Source organism: Ahaetulla prasina, chromosome 2, assembly GCF_028640845.1.
Source record: "Ahaetulla prasina isolate Xishuangbanna chromosome 2, ASM2864084v1, whole genome shotgun sequence".
Taxonomy (NCBI): Eukaryota; Metazoa; Chordata; class Lepidosauria; order Squamata; family Colubridae; genus Ahaetulla; species Ahaetulla prasina.
Window position 1 is genome coordinate 79021493 of NC_080540.1, and position 24170 is coordinate 79045662.

The window sequence follows — 24170 nt, forward strand, 5'->3', positions numbered from 1 at the left end:
ACATCTTAGCTAGTGAATAAACATAAACGTTTATATTACTTGTGTCTTTATTTTTTGGCAGATCTTTTCCATTTTATGTATTTTTATTCTCTGTACAGCCTATTTTATGTCAGTTATTTGACAACATTTGCTAACTACAGTTCTTTCTAATATGCCTTGAGGAAAGAGCATTATTTCCAAACTGAAACTCATTAACTGATTATTTTGTTTGAGTAAGCTATATAACAAATACCATAAGCAACTGCTGTTCAACCCCATAAATATACAGATAATATCTAGTAATGAATCATGGAAGAGACACCAACTTGGACTTAATATGAGAAAATCCAGAAGAGTCTTGCCTTATCCTAGGATTTTTTAAAAAAATACTGAAATAATGAAATATCCTTTGCCATATAACAAACAAAGTAGAATAGAAAATAGAGCTTAGGCATTTTAAATTCAGCTGCTTAATTGTAATAAAAGATGATGCTTGTTTTATATTCCCTTTTAAACTGACATAGAAGATCACAATTATATTTCTTTTAATTGGTGCGAGGTTTTGTAATAATTCCTCTTTAGTATCTAAAGAATATCTTCTTTGGAAGCAAGCCCAGAAAAAATTCTTTTTAAGAAAATGTGCATGCAGTGCTCAAAACATCAAAATAAAAAGTGGTATTAGATTTTTAACTTTCCTTTGTCTATAACTACTTAAAGACTACTTCAGCTTTAATTGCAATAATACAAGAGCAACCAATAGATTTAAACTTAATGTTAACCGCTTTAATCTAGATTGCAGAAAATATGACTTCTGTAACAGAATCATCAGTGCTTGGAATACTTTACCTGACTCTGTGGTCTCTTCCCATAATCCTAAAAGCTTTAACCAAAAACTTTCTACTATTCACCTCACCCCATTCCTAAGAGGACCATAAGGGGCGTGCATAAGCGCACAAACGTGCCTACCGTTCCTGTCCTATTGGTTTTCTTTTCTTCTTTATATATATATATAATAATATTTACTCATATATATGTTTATATACTATATAATCTTTTTGTATGATGTGACAAAATAAATAAATAAAATAAATAAATAAAATAACACAAAGATAAAGATCTTGACCTCTCAGTGTTCCTTTAAGATTAGAAATTATACCTTTATCACACATTTAATATCATATCAATTTTTATTATATTTTCAACATTACCAAAGAGATCAATAAGTTCTGAGTAGTCTAAATCTACATTTCAAATGTTGGCGGATGTGGATCATTTTTTACTTCTTCGTTAGAAGCGAAACCCACTTTTGTTCGTCAAAACAGCAAACTACAGAATTGTGGACTACAATCCCCAAGATGCACTGGGATCTATGGCATTGAGTAAGTGACCTTTGAAAAAGGAGAAGTCGGTAGTGCACAGTACTTTCCTGGCAATCGCTGGAGAGGATAGAATCAGCTGGCGAGATTGAAAGGCATGCTCTGGACTCCAAAGGCAGAATTTCCTAAGGAGATCTCTGCTGACTGAACTCCTCCTCCACTTCCCCGGGAGCTTTACGTCCTTCCCCTTCTGCTCAGATTTCATCCACAACTGGAGAAGCAGACTTTTTCACCGACGTTTTCGCTGTCGACAGCTTGTTCCTGTCAAAACTGTAAGTAAGTACCCTTTATATTCCTGAAGTGAAAGTATAAACAGGAAGAAATATACAGAGTTTAGGCCTGTTGATAGTTGTCTTCAGTTTTGCAAATATTCTCAGCGCTCTCCTAGCAACTGAAATTTAGCTGTTGTGGCAGATGACAATGAAATGCAACTTAACTGAATTTCATGCAAATCCGTCTCTTATGAGATCTGGGCCGTTTACCACAGTCTGAAAATTAAACAAGTTTGAGTTGTTATTGATGTGCGCCAATAGATTTTTCTTCAAGAGTGATAACTATGATATAACACATGGTGGAAGGAAAGTGAAGAGAGTTGGCATCAGTACACATGCCCAAACCATGTATTAATTTGAACTCACATCATTTAGGAGGGAGAGATTGTACAAAAAAGCAAATAATTCATGTAAGAGAAATCTGCAATTTAGTTGTCTATCTTCAAATAATCTAAATTACCAAGCAACTGACTGGTTTTCAGCATCCTTTTCATTTCCAGACAAATACCGTAATAATGTTATTTTGAAATATTTATAGAATAACTTTTAATTGGCACCTCCCCCTCCTCCAAGTTTAACTCTGTAACCAGCTTGGGTGTAAAGTGCAAACTGAGAGTGAAATAAGTATTTGCACCAATTCATATTCTTAGGGATACGTGGATGTCTGTTCGTTTTTTAACAGAAAATAATGAAATGCTTTCAGGTACAGAACTAAGAATGGCTTGATTTGCCACTGCTGGTAGCAGAGTCTAATTGGGGACTCCAACTTAACGGGGCGGGGAGGTGGATTTTGTCATTCAGGGAATTTTTTTTTAAGCTACTATATCTGGGTTGCCAAAATCTAAACAAGTACTACATGATAGCAAAGTTAAAATTGTCTACATTGCCTTGCCACCATTTAGTGCTTGCCCAGTGATTTGCTGCCCTGATATGATTGCCTTAATTCTTTCTCACTTGTGAACTCAAATGACACTTCAGAAGAAGTTCAACATCAGTTTCAATAGAGCTCCAGATTTGGTCTTATAAATGAATTTTATTTCTGTTCTTCATACAACAGTCTTTACCAGTCCATGGAACTAATTCCCTACAAAGAAATGTATAAGAGCTATTTATTTGGTACCAGTGGTGAAATCCAAATTTCTTTACTACCGATTCTGTGGATGTGGCTTGGTAGGAGTGGCAGGGGAAGGATACTGCAAATCTCCATTCCCACACCATTCTAGAGGAAGGATACTACAAAATCTCCATTCCTTCTCCACTCCTGGGGGAAGGATACTGCAAAATTTCCATTCTCATACCACTCGGGGGCCAGCCAGAGGTGATATTTGCCGGTTCTCTGAACTACTCAAAATTTCCGCTACCGGTTCTCCGAACTGCTCAAAATTGCCACTACCGGTTCTCCAGAACCTGCTGGATTTCACCCCCGCCTGGTACACCAGTTCTATAAAGATGCCCTGGCATCAAGAATATAAATGGGTTAACTGTGACCCCTCAAAAGCAAATACACACTAGAAGTCAAGAGGGAAGCAAAAATCTGAATCATGAGGATAAGAATGAAGTCCAGGCTAGCTCCTGCAGCAATGAACACTTAGTAATTTCTAGATAAGGCCACCAGTTGGCCTTGAGAAAATGAAAAAGGAGCTTCACAATTTATTGAATTACAGAGGGCTAGAGATAAACAAGAACTATAATGATACCCAGGAAGAAGACAAAACTGAAATTAAAATGGCTCCTCTGAAATGAAGGGAAATTAATTATAAACACAGATACAAATTTGTGCAGTGCCCAGCATCCCTACCAATTTAGGATTGCCAGCTAGAATTGAAACCAATCCCAGAGACCCTCCACCAGATAAATATGTTTAACTGATATCCTTGTATATGTGTTTACAGATTTTTATGTTTCTATGTTTGTGTGTCCGTTTGCGTGTGTGGTGTACAAAAACATGTGGTATTAAAATTAGTTGTATTAACTAGTTAGAAAGAATTGCCAGTAAATTGGTATCTCATTTACCAAATGAGATTAGTTATCAGATGATTTTTCCATCTGCATATATTATGGTCACCATTTTTTCTTGGAAAAAATAAAGGACAAACCTGAAAAGGGGACAAATCTGAAAGAAGTTCATAAGGATTTGAAATTTATTTACTTCTCACATTTAAATGACTGCATTCTCACAAAAAGTAACTTTGAATGGTATACAGCAATCAATAGCAATAGTAACATTATTGCTAAAAACAATCATTATGAAAATGATGACAAAGTCATCATTAGAATAAAAACCCTAAAAAATAAACTAAACAAACCACACAGAGAAAGTAAAAGATCTGAAAGACAATTTTCTGAAATAAAGGATTGTCCCATTTATAATAAGGGATGTGTAGTCACTGTAGCACATATCAACTACTGTCTCTCAGCCATAGAAAACACACAAGAAAATGCACATATGTTTCCCTTTCCCAGACACAGCAAAAAGAAAAAACAGTATGGAGTTTTGAAGGAAAGAGGTAACTGGGGAAAAAATGGAAGAACAAAACTGAATTAAAAAAAGATGAGGTCAGAAAAAGAAATAGCTGGATAGAAAAGGAGAGAAAAGGGAGAAAAATCCCATTGAGGTATTATAAAAAAGATTAAATTTTCCTGAAAAACTGTTCTAAGCAAATGCTAATCTTCAAAAGTATCCAAGCTTTTCAACAATAATGGCTGTAACTATCTTTACCTCATTTGGGAGGGGGGAAAAGTCCTTCCTATCAGTTAAGTAAAGTATGGAAAAAGATGCTTGTAATTGAGAAGCAGTTCTGCCAAATTAGTCATGTGCTACATAAGAGCGATGTTATCTCTGGCCCACAAATAGTTTTATTATTATACTGTAACTCTCTTCCATAGGCCATTCTGGCTAGAGCTAATATGGATAAAAATCTAAAATATGTCAAGAGAATCAGGTTGCTTAATGTTCCTACATAGGGACTCAAAAATATTTCAGAAGTGTGTTAGACCCTGAACAAACACAGCATTCTCTGTTAAAGCAGGCACATTTTTTTCAGGCTATTATGTTAGTCCCCAAAAAGATATGATTGCTTTAATTAATTTTCTTGAAGTAATGGTGAGCAGTTCTACAATGTACATCTGCTGTAAAAAAGGCAAACAGCAAGTTAGGAATAATAAGAAATGGCATTGAAATTAGAGGTGTCAATATTGTAATTATTACACTATAACATAATATAAATCTTTGGTGTGACCATTGGTGGAAAATTGTGTGCAGTTCTGGTTGCTGCACCTCAAAAAAGATATAGTGGAGCTAGGGAAAATTTAGAGACCAATTAAGATGACAAAGAGGCTGAAGCAATTTCCCTATCTTTCAGGAAATGGCAGAAAGGTCCTGTGTTTCCTCTAAATCCATTTCTTCCAAACTTTTGTTGAAGTATGTGCAACCATATTGTTTAGATCAGTGGTAGTCAACCTGGTCCGTACTGCCCACTAGTGGGTGTTCCAGCTTTCTTGGTGGGCGGTAGGGGATTTGTCCGATACTGAAGCACTTTCCTTTTTTTAAATTTAATTGACTTTTAAAAAAAAATTCATAGCATTATTTAAAAACATTTTCATTAGGTTTTCATAAAATTCCCCGTGACAATTTAAATTTCTGAAAATATACTATTTGTATCGCCTGCGCCTAAGTTTAGTTCACGTTACGTAAGTAAAACTAAATGGCGCTATAGTGTGACCGCAAACAAAAGAGCCCCGTCCCAGAATAGCTCACACATCTCCCTCCACACCACCCAGCTGTAACAGACAAGCAGAGCTGGTAGCTGGCGCCCCCCCCAACCCCAATCCACAATGCACGAGAGGCATGCGCAGACAACGATACACAGTGCATTACTGTGGAACCGGTGGGCGGTTAGAAAATTTTACTACTAACAGAGGTACAAAAGTGGGCGGTAGGTATAAAAAGGTTGACTACCCCAGGTTTAGTTCTTACAATACATCTGATCATCTTAACCAATCACGTTGACGGTCTGACCAGAATTAGTCACTCAGGTTTTTGAAAATGTGTTGGATTCAAGGACTTGCTTAGTTTTAAGTTTATAAGATGTTGCTAAGGGACTTTTTGTCATTACTTTCTAATGGTCAGGAGGAGGAAAAAGGAGGGACAATTCATCTGAAAATCATTGGTGCTGCTCAGTTTATTCCTACATCTTGTGCCAACCCTCTTACACTTGGAGCAGAAGACATTAAAGAAGACATTAAAGAAGTTGTTGGTTATATTCATATAACCTATTGAAATGTAAATTCAGACACCCACATTGTAGCATGGAGCATTATGCTAGCTCAGTGCCTCATATGAAACCAAGCAACTGGCTTGATGGATCAGTTAACATGGGAAAATGTTCTGTGTAACCAGACTTTTTCATAGATTTGTTTTATATTCCTTATCTATACTAAAATGCTTCTGCCCTCACAGTGCCCTTATATAGTTAGTATGCTAGAATGAAACTCAAATGTACTTGATTATTAATTCAAGCTGGAAAGTTCTAAATTTTAGGGACTATTATGAGCTGTCCAGAATTATATGAGATAGGCATACACATAAGTCCTGTAAATAAATAAATAAATCAGGACAATAAAGGTTAATAGGTTTGGTTTGTTTGCTTGCAGATCTCCACTAGTTTCTAATAATGGCTGCGGATGTTTATAACAAGAAGGAGGTGCCGAATGAGTCCTTGGCACTAACTGGTGGACAGCAGCCCGAGAGGTCAGAGAGTCCAACACCAGGATTGACCCAGGGAACAGAACCAGGTGAGTCACAGTAGACATATATTGTGTATTTTGTGTGGAATATTTTGTTGTTATTACACACAACACACATATACAATCACGTTATTATTTGGGGGAGGAGGCGGGGATAAATAGACCTATGCCAAACTCAAAAATGGTGTAAGAAATAATGAGCCAAAGAAATTAAGGAATGAGATAAAGAAAAGGTAATGTAAGTAAATCTAGTTGACGCTAAAACCATGCGCTATACTTCAGCTTACCTTTCTATTTTTGCACACCATTGTTGTTTCTAACATGCCAATTCACTACTTCGTACATTCTTTTATTTTTTTTTAATATGCCTTTCTGAGAATCTCATCAACTCCATTTAACAACACCTTTCTTAATCTTTCCTCTCCTGTTAATCCATTCTTTCTTTATATATATCTGTATGTCTGTGTGTGTGTCTGTGTATGTAGGTCTTGGCATATATGTAGGTCTTGGCGTATTCGGGTCTTTTCCCGTGTAAGGTTGAGAGTATCTTGGCAATGTTTCAACGACGTTGCCAAGATACTCTCAACCTTACACGGGAAAAGACCCGAATATGCCAAGACCTACATACCTATACCCGTGAAAACCTACAAATATATATTATTATATATATATGTTTTCTGAGGTTTTCGCGGGTGTTTGTATGTAGATCTTTGGTTATTCGGGTTTTCTCCCACGTAAAATTGGATGTGTCTTGGCGACGTTTCGACGAAGTCTCATTCGTCATCTTCAGGCTTCAGCCGTGCTTCTGGGAGCAAAAGCACAAAGCTGAAGCCTGAAGATGACGAATGAGACTTCAAACGCCGCCAAGACACTTCCAATTTTACACGGAAAAGACCCGAATATGCCAAGACCTATATATATATGTATGTATATATCTATCTCAATCTTACACGGAAAAGACCCGGATATGCCAAGACCTATATATATATATATATATATATATATATATATATATATATATATATATATATATATGTATATGTATATGTATATGTATATATATGTATGTATATATATGTATATATGTATGTATATATCTATCTCAACCTTACACGGGAAAAGACCCGGATATGCCAAGACCTACATATATAAATATATATATATATATATGCAGGTTTTGGTATGTTCGGGTCTTTTCCCATGTAAGATTGGAAATATTTAGGCAACATTTCGATGACATCTCACTCATCATCTTCAGGCTTTGGCTTTGTTCTTATGTGAGCAAAGTGTGGATTTTAACTGCTGCTTCTCTATAAATATTGGTGGTGGGGTGCTTTTTGAATTGCAGGTCTAGCTGTTGCAAACTGATTGGTTGGCTGTGTTGCTACATATTGATTGGTTAATGAGTTTTTTGAATAGCTGGCCTAGCTGTTTCAAGCTGATTGGTTGGCTGTGTTGCTAATTGGTTAATGGGGTTGATGTTTGTGTGGGAAGTAGTATTTTGGGCCCTGGTCTGGTTCCGAGTTCAAGGTCCTATTATGCGTTGATGTTTGTGTGGAGAGTATCAATATGTAGCAACACAGCCAACCAATCAGCTTACAACAGCTAGACCTGCAATTCAAAAAACGCCCCCCCCACCAGTATTTATAGAGAAGCAGCAGTTAAAATCCACACTTTGCTCACATAAGAACAAAGCCAAAGCCTGAAGATGATGAGTCAGATCTCATCGAAACGTTGCCTAAATATTTCCAATCTTACACGGGAAAAGACCCGAACATACCAAAACCTGCATACATATACCCGTGAAAACCTACGAAAACACACACACACACACACATGTATTTATTTATTTCAGAGGGAGTATGGATATGCATTATAATCAGTTCTATTTTAGATATAGTAAGACCTTCCTCTTTTTCTGATATGTTTAATTAATATCTTTTTTGGTAAGAGGGAAGAATTTCTATACAGTGGTAGTTTATTAAGAAGAACAGGAGAACAGCTAGAAAGCAGCAATTATTATTGCTTATAAAATCCAGTCAACTAGCCTATTTTCCACACGAGAAAATTTTCCATTCCTAAATAAAAACTTGCATAGAGAACACCATAACCAGTATAATATGTAGAAAGAAATATTAAATGTAGCACATAGTCACATAAAGTGGCAACAAAACACTAACATTAGAAATGCCAAAACAATATTTTAAATGCCTAGGAAATGCCTAGGAATACTTTAAATGCCCAGCTTTACCTGGGTCAACATTATAATAATAAAGATATCTGGTCAATTTCTCAGAAGATGGCATTTTTTCTGCAAATCAGGAAAAAAGTCTTTGCTATCTGCTCTTCCTTACTAGAGAAACTACTTCAGACAGCCTGATCTCAAGCTGTTTTAAGTTTTATATGTTAATGTGTGAACATTTTGTTTTGGGCCCAGAAATAGATAGATAGCCAGTGCAGACGGCAAAGTTATAAATGTATGATTAGATCAACTCTAAAAATCCACTAATTGCTAAAATCCTAGTCTCAGGATGATATGAAAAAGCATGGTCACTTTCCAAGGTTTTATTAGGAAGAATAATAGTAACATGTCCAAGCATATGTAGCAGAAATATCAACAATTATGCATGGGGGGGGAAAGTGGGGGGGAATGGTGACTACAAAACAAACATATTTTCATTGTGTGTGGGGGGGAGGATCATCCGGAATAAGACATGAGCAGATGATCCTGATTTCAGACTCTGAGAATAATTAATCCCAAACCATATATTTTCATAGAATGAAAACCACTGTCTCTGCTTAATGGGCCATATTCCTGTGAATCTAGGACTCTATACTCTGAGATTCTTAATTTGATTTCAGATTATTATTGGGAACCTAATGCTCAGTTTTTCTTTGACTGCTTTAAAATACTTAATATATCCAGCCTTCTTTGACTAATATATTAAATGTACCTCAAGAATATGCATGCCCTACTTAAGGAAGAAAGATATATAATGAATTTCAAGTTCCTGGATAAGAATACAAAACTTTTGAGCTCAGGTATTAGTTATCACATTCAAATATTAAAATTAAAAGATCTGTCTGTTTTACACAAGGAAGAACATTCATTATGATTTAAGGGTGGTATGAAATATTCATTAAAATAAATGTAATCTTCTAACCTTTAATATTTAAATGTAACCCCTTGTGCCTTAGTTAACACAAAGTACAGAAACAGAAATTTTAGCACAAGTTTAAAGAAAAATTATGATTTATTTACTATCTTATGTAGGGTGATGCATTGATGAGGTTTGCAAGTCATTCTGTCGGATGCCTTTGTCACAGCTTAAACTATTGCCTAGTTCTGTTCTGAAAAACTGACCACTTATCCTGGTATTATTTATCAGGGGCAGTCCAAGAGGGAGCCATATTTGTTCACACTAGGTCGTATGAAGACCTAACCGGAACAGACAATACAGAATCGGCAGCCAAGAGCCCAGACGAGAGAGAAGAGTCTCAAGGTGATGAGCTTAAGATAGAAGAGATCAGCAAAGATTTCAGTGAACTAAGCACACAACTTACTGGTATAGCACTGGACCTTGAAGAAGAGATAAGGCAGAACAGTGAGGGCAATTTGGAACTCTCGCCACAAAGTTCACGTCGAGATTCAGTCCTGTCAGGAAAAGAAGAAGAAGATATAACCATGGAAGCCTGGCGCATGCATCAGAAGCATATCTTTGTTCTAAGTGAGGCAGGCAAGCCCATATACTCACGATATGGGTGTGAAGAGGCATTGTCTACTACCATGGGAGTAATGATGGCTTTGGTCTCTTTTGTAGAAGCAGAGAAGAATGCTATCAGATCAATTCATGCAGGTACTCATTCATACCCTTCTTCCAGACAAAGTAGGCCTGTTGGAAAGTAGAATATGGTATGAGAGAAAGACAAAAGAAATGAGAGTGCAGAGTCTTCTGCAGAGATATCAGGATGACATAGTCCTGGCTTTAACACAAAACAATCCAAAATACTTCTGTAAGTTATCTATTTATTAAATGTACTCACTGCCCATCACACTGTCATGTGACTCTAGGTGGCTTACAATCCAATAAAACAATATTATAAAAGATTAAAACAGTAAGACAATAAATACATTAAAATAAACGTAGAAATAATTTAAGATGGGCAGGGGGAAATTTGGTTAAACTTAACTAGTTTAATAATTTGATAATATGCTATTTCATCTTTAGTTTAGCATCAGGTAAGGCCTAGATTAAAAAAAATAGAATGTTTTTGTAAAGAGGAGATCCAAAATCAATTTATAATAAAACTGATCAATGTTCAGGTAGAAAAACATGACTAGATTGCTAAAATGGATGCTAGTGTCCAACCTACAGGTGGAAGAGAATTAATCAAAACTTCTTAAGTAAGAACTTTCAAAACCTAAGAATAATTTTAATTAGGTCTCATTACTTCTCATAGAAGTACTAAACTTATAGTTTGTACCAGGGGTGAAATCTAAAAATTTTCCTTACCGGTTCTGTGGGCGTGGCTTAATTGGTAGGCGTGGCTTGGTGGTCAGGTAACCGAGTGGGCGTGGCCAATAACAAATAATAAAAATAATAAAGTACACAAAACAATAAGAGGTATCAAAAACCAACTTTCACACTTTACACACACACAACACAACACAACAAAACACAACTGTCTCATACACAATGTAAAAGCAGCTGCACTTGTAAAAATGCAATGTAAAAGCAGCTGCACCCAAAATGGCCCCTGCAACAAGCAGGAACCTCACACAGCCACAAAATGCTCAAAAACCAACTTTCACACTTTACACACAAACAATACAACACAACACAACTGACTCACACACACACACACAAAATGCCACATTTGTGAGATTTTGTGTGTTTGTGTAGTTAGAGTGAAACACTATAGAAACACACCAAATCTCAGAAAGCTGCATAAATATTTTATTTTATTATTTTATTTAATTTATATATTTAGATAAAAGCAGATAAAACTTCCTTAACTTTAAATTGATATGTCTGAAAAAAACTCCTTAAAAAATCCTAATTAACTATTTTTTTAAAGCTCCCACCCCCACAAAAAAAAAACCCAGTTTCTTACCCAATTGAAGGGACCAGGCAGGCAGATTGAGTTGCTCACCGATGAGATAGATTGCAGGCAGGCAGATTGAGTTGCTAGCTGATGCAATTGATTGCAGCAGCCGAAGCAAGGCAGGAAAAGCGAGCGAGCCAGAAAGAAGCAGCAAGCTGCCAAGTAGGCAAGTGGGGACTAGGCGATTGGGTGGGCATGGGTGGGGGGCAGGGATTTTTGCTACCGGTTCTCTGAACTACCCATCCCCATCGCTACTGAATCGCCCGATCCAGTCCAAACCGGGAACATTTCACCCCTGGTTTGTACCATTTTAGATTCCAGGTAGAGATTAATAAAACATCCCTTGCATGCAAATACCAATCATTATCAGAAGTTGGCAATTCCCTCACTGAAGAAAAAACTATTTTCAAAAAGGGCCTTAGGGTTATCACTGTAGCTCAAAATATTGATGCACTTTCTCTCATTCTCTCCCTCTCCATTTTGACTCTTTGCCAGATGGATACAAGGTGGTTTTTGTGCGCAAGAGTCCCTTGGTGCTTGTTGCAGTGGCTCAGACTCGCCAGTCAGAGCAAGAAATTGCTCAAGAACTCCTATATATCTATTACCAGATAGTCAGTCTCGTGACATTGACTCAGCTTAACCGGATATTCCAACAGAAGCAGAACTATGATCTAAGGAGACTGTTAGCAGGCTCTGAGCGTATAACTGACAACTTGGTAGACCTGATGGCTAGAGACCCCAGTTTTCTCATGGGGGCGGCACGTTGCCTCCCTATGGCTGCCGGAGTCAGGGATGTGGTGAGTGCTTGCCTTCAACAAGCCAAAGCTAAAAGCCTGGTATTTGCCATCTTATTGTCAAAAAACCAATTGGTATCACTTGTGAGGAAAAGGGACCAATTCCTTCATCCAATTGATCTCCATTTACTCTTTAATCTCATTAGCTCATCCTCCTCATTTAGAGAAGGAGAAGGTTGGACTCCAATATGCCTTCCCAAGTTCAATTCCAATGGTTTCTTCCACGCTCACATTTCTTATTTGGAACCAAATGTTGACTTGTGCCTTGTCCTGATTTCTACGGATCGTGAGGACTTCTTTACTGTATCTCACTGCAAGCAAAAGTTCCAAGAACGCCTAAAGAAGCGCAGTGTTCATCATGCTCTCTTGGAAGCAGTGCGTACTCCTTTCTACAGTGTCTCCCAGGTGGGAATTCCAGACCTTCGACATTTCATCTATAAATCTAAGAGTTCAGGATTTTTTACCAGGTGAGAGTCCATTCTGGTCAACACCCATCTTCCAGCTTCTTTCTAGTACTCTGTAAGGATAAATGGGATTGATTTAATCTGCGCTGATCAGTTCAATTTAGTCTGTGTTGGATAGTCTATTTCAGGAGGATGGCATCCATATTTAGCCTTGGGACCTCACACTCCTACTGAATTAATAAAACAGATTAAATTATAAATTGACATGCACAATATCTGTCCAGGAAACAAAAATCAACTCTGTCTTTTGAGTTATAGGTATTTGAACAATCATGCGAATAATTTGTTGGTGTTTTATGCTGGCCAGATTTCAAAACCTTATGGTCATCAAATCATGGATACTTATGTCATTATATAGCTACTTAGTGAACAGCAATGAAAAGTTAACATAGATAGTCAGATGGTACCTCAAATGAGAAAGACAATGTGGTTGCATAATCCTATAGAAAAGCAGCACCTAAGAACCTAGTTTTGCAATAGAGTTTATTGTCTAGTTGAATAGTCTAATCACACTTTCAAGAGACATTTTATATCCTCAAGAGTCCAATCCAAATTATACCTATAAATTAGTTATAAGGAGATAGGTAAGTACTGTGGATGCACTTTGAAAATATTATTTGTAGAATCCTTTTCCTGAGCTGACACGGGAGGTAATTATCAAATGTGTCCTTCCAGTCTAGCAGTCTCTCCTCAGATGAAACAAAAAAAAATGTGAGTGTTACAGACGAGAAAAGAGTATACTCTAGTTCCACCTATGGACCATCTGTATACAAATATCTATATCCAATTTATGCAAAGAAGTCTCCAGGTTTGTTGGGTCACAGGCTTAACTTTTGTTGTGCTGAGGTCCACACAAGAAGTAAATAAGACCCAGAGAAAAACCAGGCAAGATCAGGGAGAATTTAATTTCCTTCTATAATATCAAAACAACAATTTGGGTACACAAAAAATGCACACAAGTTCAAAATCTTTATTATATAACAAATACCTTGATGCAAGTTACAGTGTGTTGTTTTTTTATTTTTTTCCTTGCCCATGTTATCCTTGACTTTGCATTGAAAAGGTCAAATAATGCTAGATAATAACATAGATATCCTAAATTATAACTACTATTGATAGACTATCTTCTTTTTTTCCCCTTATTTCTAATACAAGTACTCTTAAGGTATATAAATAATAGAATATCAAGAATTTGTCATTATAGCATATAAATATAATCATACTGACATTTTTTAAAAATAAAAAATGGCAACCACTTTTAGACTGGTTCTCTACCTTAGGCTTTGGAAGATATATGTGACCCTAGAATTACTAAGTCTAAACAAGGTCCTGATCGCAATTCTCAACAGTATCTGATTGATAAAATTTCAGCACTAATATTTAAAGTTTCTGTTTTAATGGTAGATCATTCCAAAATTGGAAGTAGGGAACATTATTTAGCAAAATCACTGGTTGTAAACTCTGCTGAAGTGAGAAATTTTTTCTCTTAGGCAAAAAAACCTAGTTATTTCATTTACCTTTATGACAAAAAGCATTATTCAGTGAAAGTGTGTTTTTTCCAGCCCAGAGATTGAAGCTCCCTACATCACTGAGAAAGAAAAGGAAAGACTCCTGGAATTGTATCAGTACTTGCATAGCCGAGCTCACAATTCCACCCATCCTCTCAATAACATCTATTATACTGGATCCAATGAAAATCTCCTGGCCTGGGTAAGAATTTAGTTCATTACTTCAGCTTCTAGAAAAATTGTAATAAAAGCAGGACCTAGTCCCAGATAACTTTATCACTTTATCATATTAGCGAATTAGTACAACTGAAACCTTGCACACTTCTTCACTTATAGCAAATGGCCCAATGAAACAGGGCAAAAATTAACTGTATGCAATAAAAACAATAGGGGCAATTTGCTTTACATGTCAACAGTAACACGAGAGTCCCAAAGGTGTTTTTTTTCGAGAGGCAACTGGACTTTCTGGTTTTTCTTTGAAGACGTTTCGCTTCTCATCCAAGAAGCTTCTTTAGCTTCTTCCAACATCTTCAGAGAAAAACCAGAAAGTCCAGCTGCCTCTTGGAAAAGCACCTTTGGGACAGCCATGACCTGGATGACTGAGAATCTCCATAGACAAGTAACACGAGAGGAACTGCTTTGCTCTGATTGCATGCTGTAATAGAAATTTAAACTTTTTCCAGGTGACCAATGCTTTTGAACTCTACGTGTGCTTCACCCCCCTGGGTACCAAAGCAGCAGCTGTCAGCGCTGTCAACAAGCTGATGAAGTGGATCCGTAAGGAGGAGGACCGGCTTTTTATATTGTCACCCCAGACTTACTGACTGTTGTGACCTGGGCTGTCTGCCTTGTTCTGAACACTCCAAAACGACTTCCTGTGTCTGCTGGGAGTAGACATATTCAGTTTCTCGTCCTACTTCTCTCTCTCTCTCCCTCTCCCTCCCTCCTTCCCTCCATCCCTCTCTCTCTGTCCCTCCCTCTCTGGGGGAGATTTCTTGCCCACAATGGATATGTGTATAGGGAGGGAGTTCTCTGGGTATAAGAGCTTTTGGCTGAAATGATGCACACGGGTATCAGAAGAGTCCAACATTTCAGGGTTAGTTTCAGATATTGCCTCTAGAACTGGAACATAGACCGCCTGCCATCCTGTAAGTATTATTTGAATATGTTTCAGCCTAAAAATGTGTCCTTTCTACCATTTTCTGCATATTGTGAGGCTGCGTTAAACAAATCTTTCCCGTAGCTGATTTTCTCTGCTGACCTTTTGAACATAGTGCCACAGGTATTAAGTCTTCCCATCTCTCTTAATCTTGACTAATTGGGGGAAGGTAGGTTGGTGCAGTGGTCAAATCCAAATTTTTTTACTACCGGTTCTGTGGGCGTGGCTTGGTGGGCATAGTGTTGCTTGGTGGGCGTGGCTTGATGGGGTGGCAGGGGAAGGATACTGCAAAATCTCCATTCTGACCCCACTCCAGGGGAAGGATACTGCAAAATCTCCATTCCCACCCCACTCTGGGGCCAGTCAGAGGTGGTATTTGCTAGTTCTCTGAACTACTCAAAATTTCCGCTGCCGGTTCTCTGAATTGCTCAAAATTTCTGCTACCAGTTCTCCAGAATCTGTCAGAACCTGCTAGATTTCACCCCTGGATTGATGGCTTAGCAGGTGCCTTCTCATAGGATTTTCCATATAAAGGTCTGAACAAATGCACAGAAGGTGTGGCAAACATGTAGATAGTGAGGGAAAAAACATTGTTATGTCCCTTTTATAGGAAGATAAAAAAAATAAAAATCCCAAGGAGGTTTTTTTCTTTTTATGACTCCAAAACATGTTTTGCTCTTTAAGATTAACAAATTTAAAGAAGTTCACAGATTATCTTCAAATTGCTAGTGAAGGACTGAAGTGTAGTAGCAAAGTCAGTATATAAGTATTCTCAATTAGAGGCAGTCAGATCCTCTAATAAGTGGCATGAACCTAGTAGTTGGAAAATATTTTATAAATTATTTCCATTCCTTCCTGTGAGTTATCCCTATGACCCATTTATCTAATGCTTATTTTTAACTGGACCAAATTCTTGATTTTCAGGGTCCTGATGAAACCATATCCATGCTGTTATAAGCTGTGTAGTCTCTTTATTTAACAAGGAAACAAACATTCAGGGAAGAAAGGTTCAAATCATTGTTAATATGTGAATGCTCAAGCCTAACAATTATTTGGGCAAGAAGAGCCACTGTTTCTTGACCCCTGCAACTTTCAGATGTGTGGACTTCATTTCCCAGAATTCCCAAGCCACGATGCCGGCTGGGAACCACACGTCTTATAGTTGCTGGGGCTGGGAACCACACATGTTATAGTTGCTGAGACTGAGAAACACTGGCTAAACTTCCACAGTAATGTAATGTTAAAATAGGTATTCCAATTCATGCCGATGCATCTGCTCCAGGAGTAAGAAATGGCATTGTAAAAGTGGGCACCCTATGGTAGAAATCTGTTTACATCCATTCTTCACTTATAGGAATTTTGAACACAGTGAAGGTCTAATAACTAATTTGGCATATGGAATCTTTTTGAAATGATACTGAAATGGTGCAACCTCAGAAATAAGTTTGCCATATTGTCATTTTTCAGAATGCTCCAAAACAGTATACTGTCACTTTTTAGAATAGAGGTTTTCAACATCAATATGTAATGTGGTATGTGCTTGAGCGAAGGGGGAAAGCATCTTGAATGTGGGAAAAGGTTTCTGACAATAAGAGCAGTATGACAATGGAACCAGTAACTGAGAAAGATGTTATGCTCTCCTTCTCCTGGATGTAACTTCACGGGGGAAGCTGACAGCTGTCTATTCGGGTCACTTTATTTGGCTACATATCTTGAAGGGTTGGATTAAATGGCCTTTCCCAGCTCTTACATCTGTATATATTTGTGTTTTGGGGGCAGAGAAAGGAGAGAGAAAATAATCACCAAAGTAATGACAGGGTTTGTCCAGATACAACTGCAGGGACTGCATTTTTCAAGGGAAAATGACCCCACCACCTGCCACACCCTACACTCCTGCATGTGTTCAACAATACCAGATCTCTGATTCCATTTGCTTTAGTATTTCTTTTTAGATTTTTGTCCCGCCTTTTTTTTTCATATACAGTTAACAGTGGCAAACATACCAATATTCCTTCCTCATCCTTTTTCTTTAAACACAGATATGTCAAACATGATAGGCCCAGAATTGTCCTGCGGGGCTGTCCCAGAGATAGCAAGGGACTGGCCTGTGCCACCCTGGCCTCATCCCACCCCACCCATGCCCATCCAGTCAGCCATGATGACCAGGCCATGCCCACCCCGGCCCCCCAAGGGCAAACAAAATCCTGATATGGCTCACAGTGGGATTGAGTTTGACACCCCTGCTCTACAACAACCCCATGAGGTGAGTTGGATTAGGAGAGATGGCTCAAAGTCACCCAGCCAGTTTTTCCATGCCTAAGGTAGGATTAGAACTCCCCAGTCTCCTGGTTTCTAGGCCAACAGGTTAACCACTACACCAAACTGGCCCCTTTTTTATATTTTTAGTTGCACACTGTAAGATGCAAGTAAACTGTAACATTAAATGAAACTGAGATCCAGTGACACTGTACATGTCCATTGATGGTGTCATGGATATCTTTCTAGACCATTCTTGGATCTATAGTTTCATCTGGAAAGGTTATTATGTGTGATTCAGGGGGGAAATGTTTTTAACAGGTACCTCTTAAAAAAAAATCAACACACAATTGCCACAAGATGGCAGCAGAACACCAGATTGTGAAAGGTTTTCTCAGTATTAAAATACTTTTCGTATTTACAACCTATGGATTCAGTGGATTCAGTGTCAGTGCATATACTGCTACTTCTCTGAATTTAATAAAAGAGTTTTATGGGACCTTTTAGATTAACAAATGTACTATGTATCACAAGATTTCATGAACTACCACCAGTTCAACAAATACTAATACTGTACTATGTGCTGTAATAAATTAAAGTGTGGAAAACTCTGTTATTTTGATTTAACAAACTAGCACAGCTGCTTGTGTTAGTTCAATATATAACATGATGTGTACATGAGTAGCGATGAAAAGATGCATAGGGTGTTTGAATGATAGAAGAAGTTTCTAACAATAAGAACGGTTTGACGGTGGAACCAGTTCCTGAGAAAGATGGTGGGGAACCGTAAGAAAATATTGTGGCTCAGGCTGCTAAAGACAGTCTGTTATTAACATAGCTGCTTGCAATTACTGAGGTTCAAGTCCCACTAGGCCCAAGGTTGACTCAGCCTTCCATCCTTTATAAGGTAGGTAAAATGAGGACCCAGATTGTTGGGAGGGCAATAAATTGACTTTGTATATAAATATACAAATAGGATGAAGACTATTGCTAACATAGTGTAAGCCGCCCTGAGTCTTCGGAGAAGGGCGGGATATAAATGCAAAGGAAAAAAAAAGTTAAAAATCATAGGGATGCTGAAACCCTTCATAGATTTGCTGCCTTTAATTTACTCTTTGGAAGTTTTAAATTTTGAAATTCCAAGCTAACAGATTCCCCCTTATGAACACCTCAATTATCCAGTAGGAATTCTTTCCAATGTACTTTACATTATATTTAAATACTTGATATATTATATATACTTAATGTATTGTATAAATAATTAATGTATTATGTAGTATTTTGATTAAGCAAAGTATGCCATTTGAATTTTCTTAGTGCCACAGCCAAGTCACGTTTCTCAATCACACTGTTTTAGTAATACTTGCTATATTACTAATAAAGGAGAATATTTCTAGCTCAGGGTTGACATGAGGGGTCCTTGGTGCTTTCTGAGCCTGCTTGTTTTCTTGCAGACATTTCATTACCTAAACTAGGTAACATCATCATCATCATCACTAGCAGTGATGTTATCTAGTTTGGGTAATGAAACATCTGCAGAAAAAATAAGCAAGCTCAGAATGCACCAAGAACCCCTCGCTTGCTATATTATTTGTTCATTTAACGTTATGAATACTTAGTGCATCAAATGTCCCAAGGCTTGGTTTATTCTAGCAAAGTTAAGCAACCTCATTTTAGGGACATAAGAGCGGTTTACTTTTTGTTTGTTGGCTTTTTGTTTCTGTTTCATGTTTTTTTTAAAAAAATCCTTTTTTAAAAAAGAAAAACTGTAAATTTAAAGAAATGTGTTGTATATAAGACAATGATTAACAATGTTAGCAGCTAATATGATAATAATGCAGTAATATGCATTAAAGTGGCTGTGTAATGAAACAAACTTTAGCTTTAGTAAAATATGAAGAAAATCCTGTCCCCGAACTCAGATCTTCAGATATTAAACAGCAGCAAACCCTGCTAAACCATACTGTTTATTTATTTTTTATTTTTATTTATTTATTTTGTCACAACAATATATATAAGCATCACACAAAAAGATTATATAGTATATAAACATATATATGAGGGAATATTAGGAGGTATAAGCATATATATATATATATATATATATATATATATATATATATATATATATATATATATATATATATATATATATATATATATATATAAGATAAGATTATATATATATATATATATAAGATAGATATATATATATAAGATAAGATAATATATATATATATATATATATAAGAAGATAAAAAAGAAAAACAATAGGACAGGAACGGTAGGCAGGTTTGTGCGCTTATGCACGCCCCTTATGGTTCTCTTAGGAATGGGGTGAGGTCAATAGTAGAAAGTTTTTGGTTAAAGCTTTTGGGATTATGGGAAGAGACCACAGAGTCAGGTAAAGTGTTCCAAGCACTGATGATTCTGTTACAGAAGTCATATTTTCTGCAATCTAGATTAAAGCGGTTAACATTAAGTTTAAATCTATTGGTTGCTCTTGTATTATTGCAATTAAAGCTGAAGTAGTCTTTAACAGGAAGGACATTACAATAGATGATTCTATGAGTTAAACTTAGGTCTTGTCGAAGGCGACGGAGTTCTAAGTTTTCTAAGCCTAGGATTTCAAGTCTGGTGGGATAAGGTATTTTGTTGTTTTCAGAGGAGTGAAGAACTCTTCTTGTAAAATACTTCTGGACACATTCAATTGTATTGATGTCAGAAATGTGAGGGTTCCAGACAGGCGAGCTGTATTCTAGAATTGGTCTAGTGAATGTTTTATATGCTCTGGTTAGTAGTGTAGTGTTTTTTGGAAAAGAAGCTATGCAAGATTACGTTTACAACTCTTCGAGCCTTTTTTGCTATGTATGTGGTTTATCTGTTCTTAATTTAGCCTGTTAAGCAAATCTTGTCGATGAAATCACAAAGCTATGATTTATATCAACATAGTATATTCACTTGAACACAGTTAAACCCTGGTAGAAGAACATTTTGTTCTCTTCTGAAATTAAGAAACCTTGTGTGGGAACAGAGAGATAGCATAATAAGTGTAGTTTGATCCTGGGGCTGTCCGTGTGTGAAAAAAATTAAGATGTCAACCTCATCACAATGCCAATTAGAGAATACAACAATGGCCTTCCACCCCACTGAACAACAAAACATCTCATTTCAGTCTTACAGACAGAGGCCATGTGCTTCATTTATGACTCAGTGTGTTGGGGAAAAAATCAGAAATTGGGGAAATAATTTGCCAACATAGCCTCTGCTGCTTTTGAATTCATAGTGATAAATAAATTAATCACTTCACCATACAATAATATCTAAGGCATGAACCCCTGGCACCTGCTTCACAATCCCCAAACCATTAAAGAATTATGCTTTCCATGAAGGTTTATCATCCACAGGTTTATGCTGGGTAACTGGTACATCTTTATCATGCAAAGGACATTGTGATGGGAGGTTTCCTTGTCTGAAGTTTCAGTCCCACCTAACAGTATACACCATTGTCTCCTTCTCTTACTATGTATGACTCACTAATTACTCCATGCACTACTTTTTTTTGTCCTTACCCATAATATTATCTACTGTCTGACCTTATTGGTCTTTGAAACGATGGGTCAACAGTTCATCCTATAGATCCATGGATGGCAGCAAAGAATTAGATTTTGTGAGTTTTGCAGATGCCATCTAGTAGTCAACCAGAACAGTACAGCCACCAGAGAAGTTATATTGGAGAACTGGAGGCTGGGAAAGGAGTTCAGTGAGGGAGCTGAAAACCAGTATAAGAACATTGTTTGAAGAGAGCAAGAGAGGAGGCACGGTGCCTGGAAGCAGCAGCCACATGGAAGAGAATTCCCTGCCTGGAAGGCTGCAGAAGTGGGATTGGACACACAAGGAATTTGTCTTGGTGCATATGCTCTCAGTATACATAAAAGAACACTCACACCACTTAATGATAGTCATAGGGTACAAATTTAACACTTGATACAACACTTAATGATAGTCATAGGCTACAAATAAAAGACAAGTCCTTTCGTTTACACTTTCAATTACAGGTAGTCCTCATTTAGCGGCTGCCTCATTTAGCAACTACAGTGCCATGATGGTGGAAAAATAATTTTGCAACCAATCCTCACATTTGCAACCTTCGCAGTTCTATAAAGCAAGGGAAAGCTAAAGTCAGATCATGAGTACAGTCGCAGTTTTACTTAGCAATTGTGTTATGAACAAGTTGCAGGTCCCACTTGTGGTCACTAAACAAATATTACCTGCCTTTGCATCAAGTCAGGGTCAGGCTACTCAATTTCAAAACTTTCCATCTTCTAGGTCAATCAGTCCATCAATCCTTTTAAAAAAAAGAAAACCTCACATAAATTGGGGTTCTGGTCTCCACACAGCTCAAAAAGGCTGGGGGGAAGGCAGAAAAACAGGTCACGGTCAGGATGGAAAAGGGTGGTCCAACAATTGGAACTACAATTTTGCTAACACACATGTTCTGCCAGCAAAAATGAGCCCCCAAGCTCCATTTTTGGCTGGGAAGGCCTCCTGCAACCCTCTGCCAGCTGGCACCCCTCTGCAGAGGCACCGCAGGCCAGTCCTTCACTGTTTCCAGGCCGGCCCTATGGGCCACATCTAAGCATCCCATGAGTCTTGAGTTTGATACTAGATGACTTGTAGGTCATCTAGTCCAAACTCCCACCCAAGCAGGAGACCCTACACCATTACTGACAGATCGCAGTCCAGTCTCTTCTTGAAAGCTTCCAGTGATGAAGCTCCCATAACTTCTCCTTCAAAATTTCTCCTTATTTCTAGGTTGAATCTCTTCGATCAGTTTCCATCCATTATTCCTTGTCTGGCCTTCAGGTGCTTTGAAAAATAGCTTGATCCTCTCCAATCTGTGGCAGCCTCTCAGATATTGGAACACTGCTATCATGTCTCCCCTTATCCTTCTCTTCACTAGACTAGCCATGCCCAGTTCCTGTAACCGTTCATCATATGTTTTAGTCTCCAGTCCCCTAATCATCTTGGTTGCTCTTCTCTGCTCTTTTTCTAGAGTCTCAACGTCTTTTTTTATAGTGCGGTAACCAAAACTGGATGCAGTCTTCTAGGTGTGGTCATACTAATCCTTTATAGAGTGGTATTAGTACCTCACCTGATTTTGATTGTATCTCTCTGTTAAGGCAATTTAGGATTGCGTTGGCCTTTTTGGCTGCTGCCGCACACTGTTGGCTCCTATTTAATTGGTTGTCGTCTAAGACTCCAAGATCCCTCTCACAGTTACTGCTATTAAGTCTGCTTTCACCCAGTCTATGTGTACTTTTGGTTTTTCTTGCCTAAGTGTAAGGCTACTTTTCTTTACATTGAATTTCATTTTGTTAGATAGGGCTCCGTTTTCAAGTCTGTAAAAATCCATCTGGATCTTGAGCCTATCATCTAGGGCAGGGGTGTCAAACTCAAGGCCCGCAGCCTGGATCTGCTTAGATCAGGCCTGCGGGGCTGACCTGAAAATAACGAAGGACTGGCCCGCAGTGCCTCTGCTAGCAAAAATGGGGTGCAGGGGGGCTGTGCACAACCCCACCACCAGTCCGTACCCCATTTTTGGCCTGGATGGCATCCTGAAAAATCCTAAAGCAACCACAATTCCCTCACTAATCTGCTTTCCAGCTCTGTTCTCCAGCATTCAGGGCAACAAAAGAAGACCATGTTACAACCAGTAAAAAAAAGAAGTTCAGTCAGACCTTCTAATTTTGTGAGATCTTTTTTCCCTGAGAAGTTGGAAGGTCTGGTTGCACTTTTTTTTTAAACTGGTAGTCATGTGGTCTTCTTTTGTTGCCATGCACACAGGAGAATGGAGCTGGAAAGCAGGTGAGGGAACTGTGGTTGCTCTGGGATGGGGTAGGAGTGAGGATTTTGCATTATCATTGCTCATAAGTAAGTAGGAGCCAGTAAAAGAGGAATGGGAAAATCCCTATCTATCAGTAGATCAGCGTTTTTCAGTCTTGGCAAGTTTAAGATGGGCGAACTTCATGCTGCGTGGGGAATTCTGGGAATTGAAGTCCATGTACCTTCAAGTTGCCAGAGTGGAGAAGCATGGGTCTACATTAGAGCTTAGAATTTTCCATTCCTGTTTTATTTAGGGTTTAGTACAATTAAATAAATCAGCTGTGATTTCCTTAACAAATAGTGATTAAAGTGATATGAACCATTACTGGACTTTTTATGAGAAACTGAAATTAAAAGTTGATCTGGGGCTTTAATGATTAGATATGGGATTATGGAAATAATGTAGACAAATGTTAATCTTAGAGTAAAAGTTTGATATATTTTTTACTTATATCTGTACCAAAGAAAGTTGGAAGTCATTTTTTCGGTTTTCCTTCTTTTCCTCCTTCTTCCTTACACTTTCACTCTTTTTCTTTCCTGAGCCTTTTCTTTTTTCAAACCTGTTTTTTATTTGTTTATTTTTTAACTTTGTATTTTTTTGATGTATGAATGATCAAAGACTCA

General features: G+C 37.6%; 1 protein-coding gene across 3 annotated transcripts; it reads left to right on the top strand.

Annotated features, from left to right (window-relative positions):
- Window positions 1–1254: 1254 nt before the first annotated feature.
- MON1A (MON1 homolog A, secretory trafficking associated) lies at window positions 1255–19721 on the top strand. Of its 3 annotated transcripts, none has more exons than XM_058171386.1 (6): window positions 1259–1631; window positions 6281–6421; window positions 9763–10230; window positions 11975–12740; window positions 14300–14447; window positions 14929–19721. In XM_058171386.1, exons 2-6 carry the CDS (start codon window positions 6301–6303, stop codon window positions 15067–15069), a joined length of 1644 nt encoding a protein of 547 aa, XP_058027369.1. In that variant the 5' UTR covers window positions 1259–1631; window positions 6281–6300; the 3' UTR covers window positions 15070–19721. The 3 variants fall into 3 exon arrangements, with proteins under 3 accessions (XP_058027370.1, XP_058027369.1, XP_058027368.1); XM_058171385.1 differs by having other exon boundaries at window positions 1259–1627; XM_058171387.1 differs by lacking the exon at window positions 9763–10230 and having other exon boundaries at window positions 1255–1627.
- Window positions 19722–24170: the final 4449 nt, after the last annotated feature.

Bases quoted from the DNA above. Each gene is read 5' to 3' on its own strand.
- MON1A (XM_058171386.1), top strand. From the start codon at position 6,301: ATGGCTGCGGATGTTTATAACAAGAAGGAGGTGCCGAATGAGTCCTTG. The intron at 6,422-9,762 runs GTGAGTCACAGT...ATTATTTATCAG, and splicing joins GACCCAGGGAACAGAACCAG to GGGCAGTCCAAGAGGGAGCC. The intron at 14,448-14,928 runs GTAAGAATTTAG...AACTTTTTCCAG, and splicing joins ATGAAAATCTCCTGGCCTGG to GTGACCAATGCTTTTGAACT.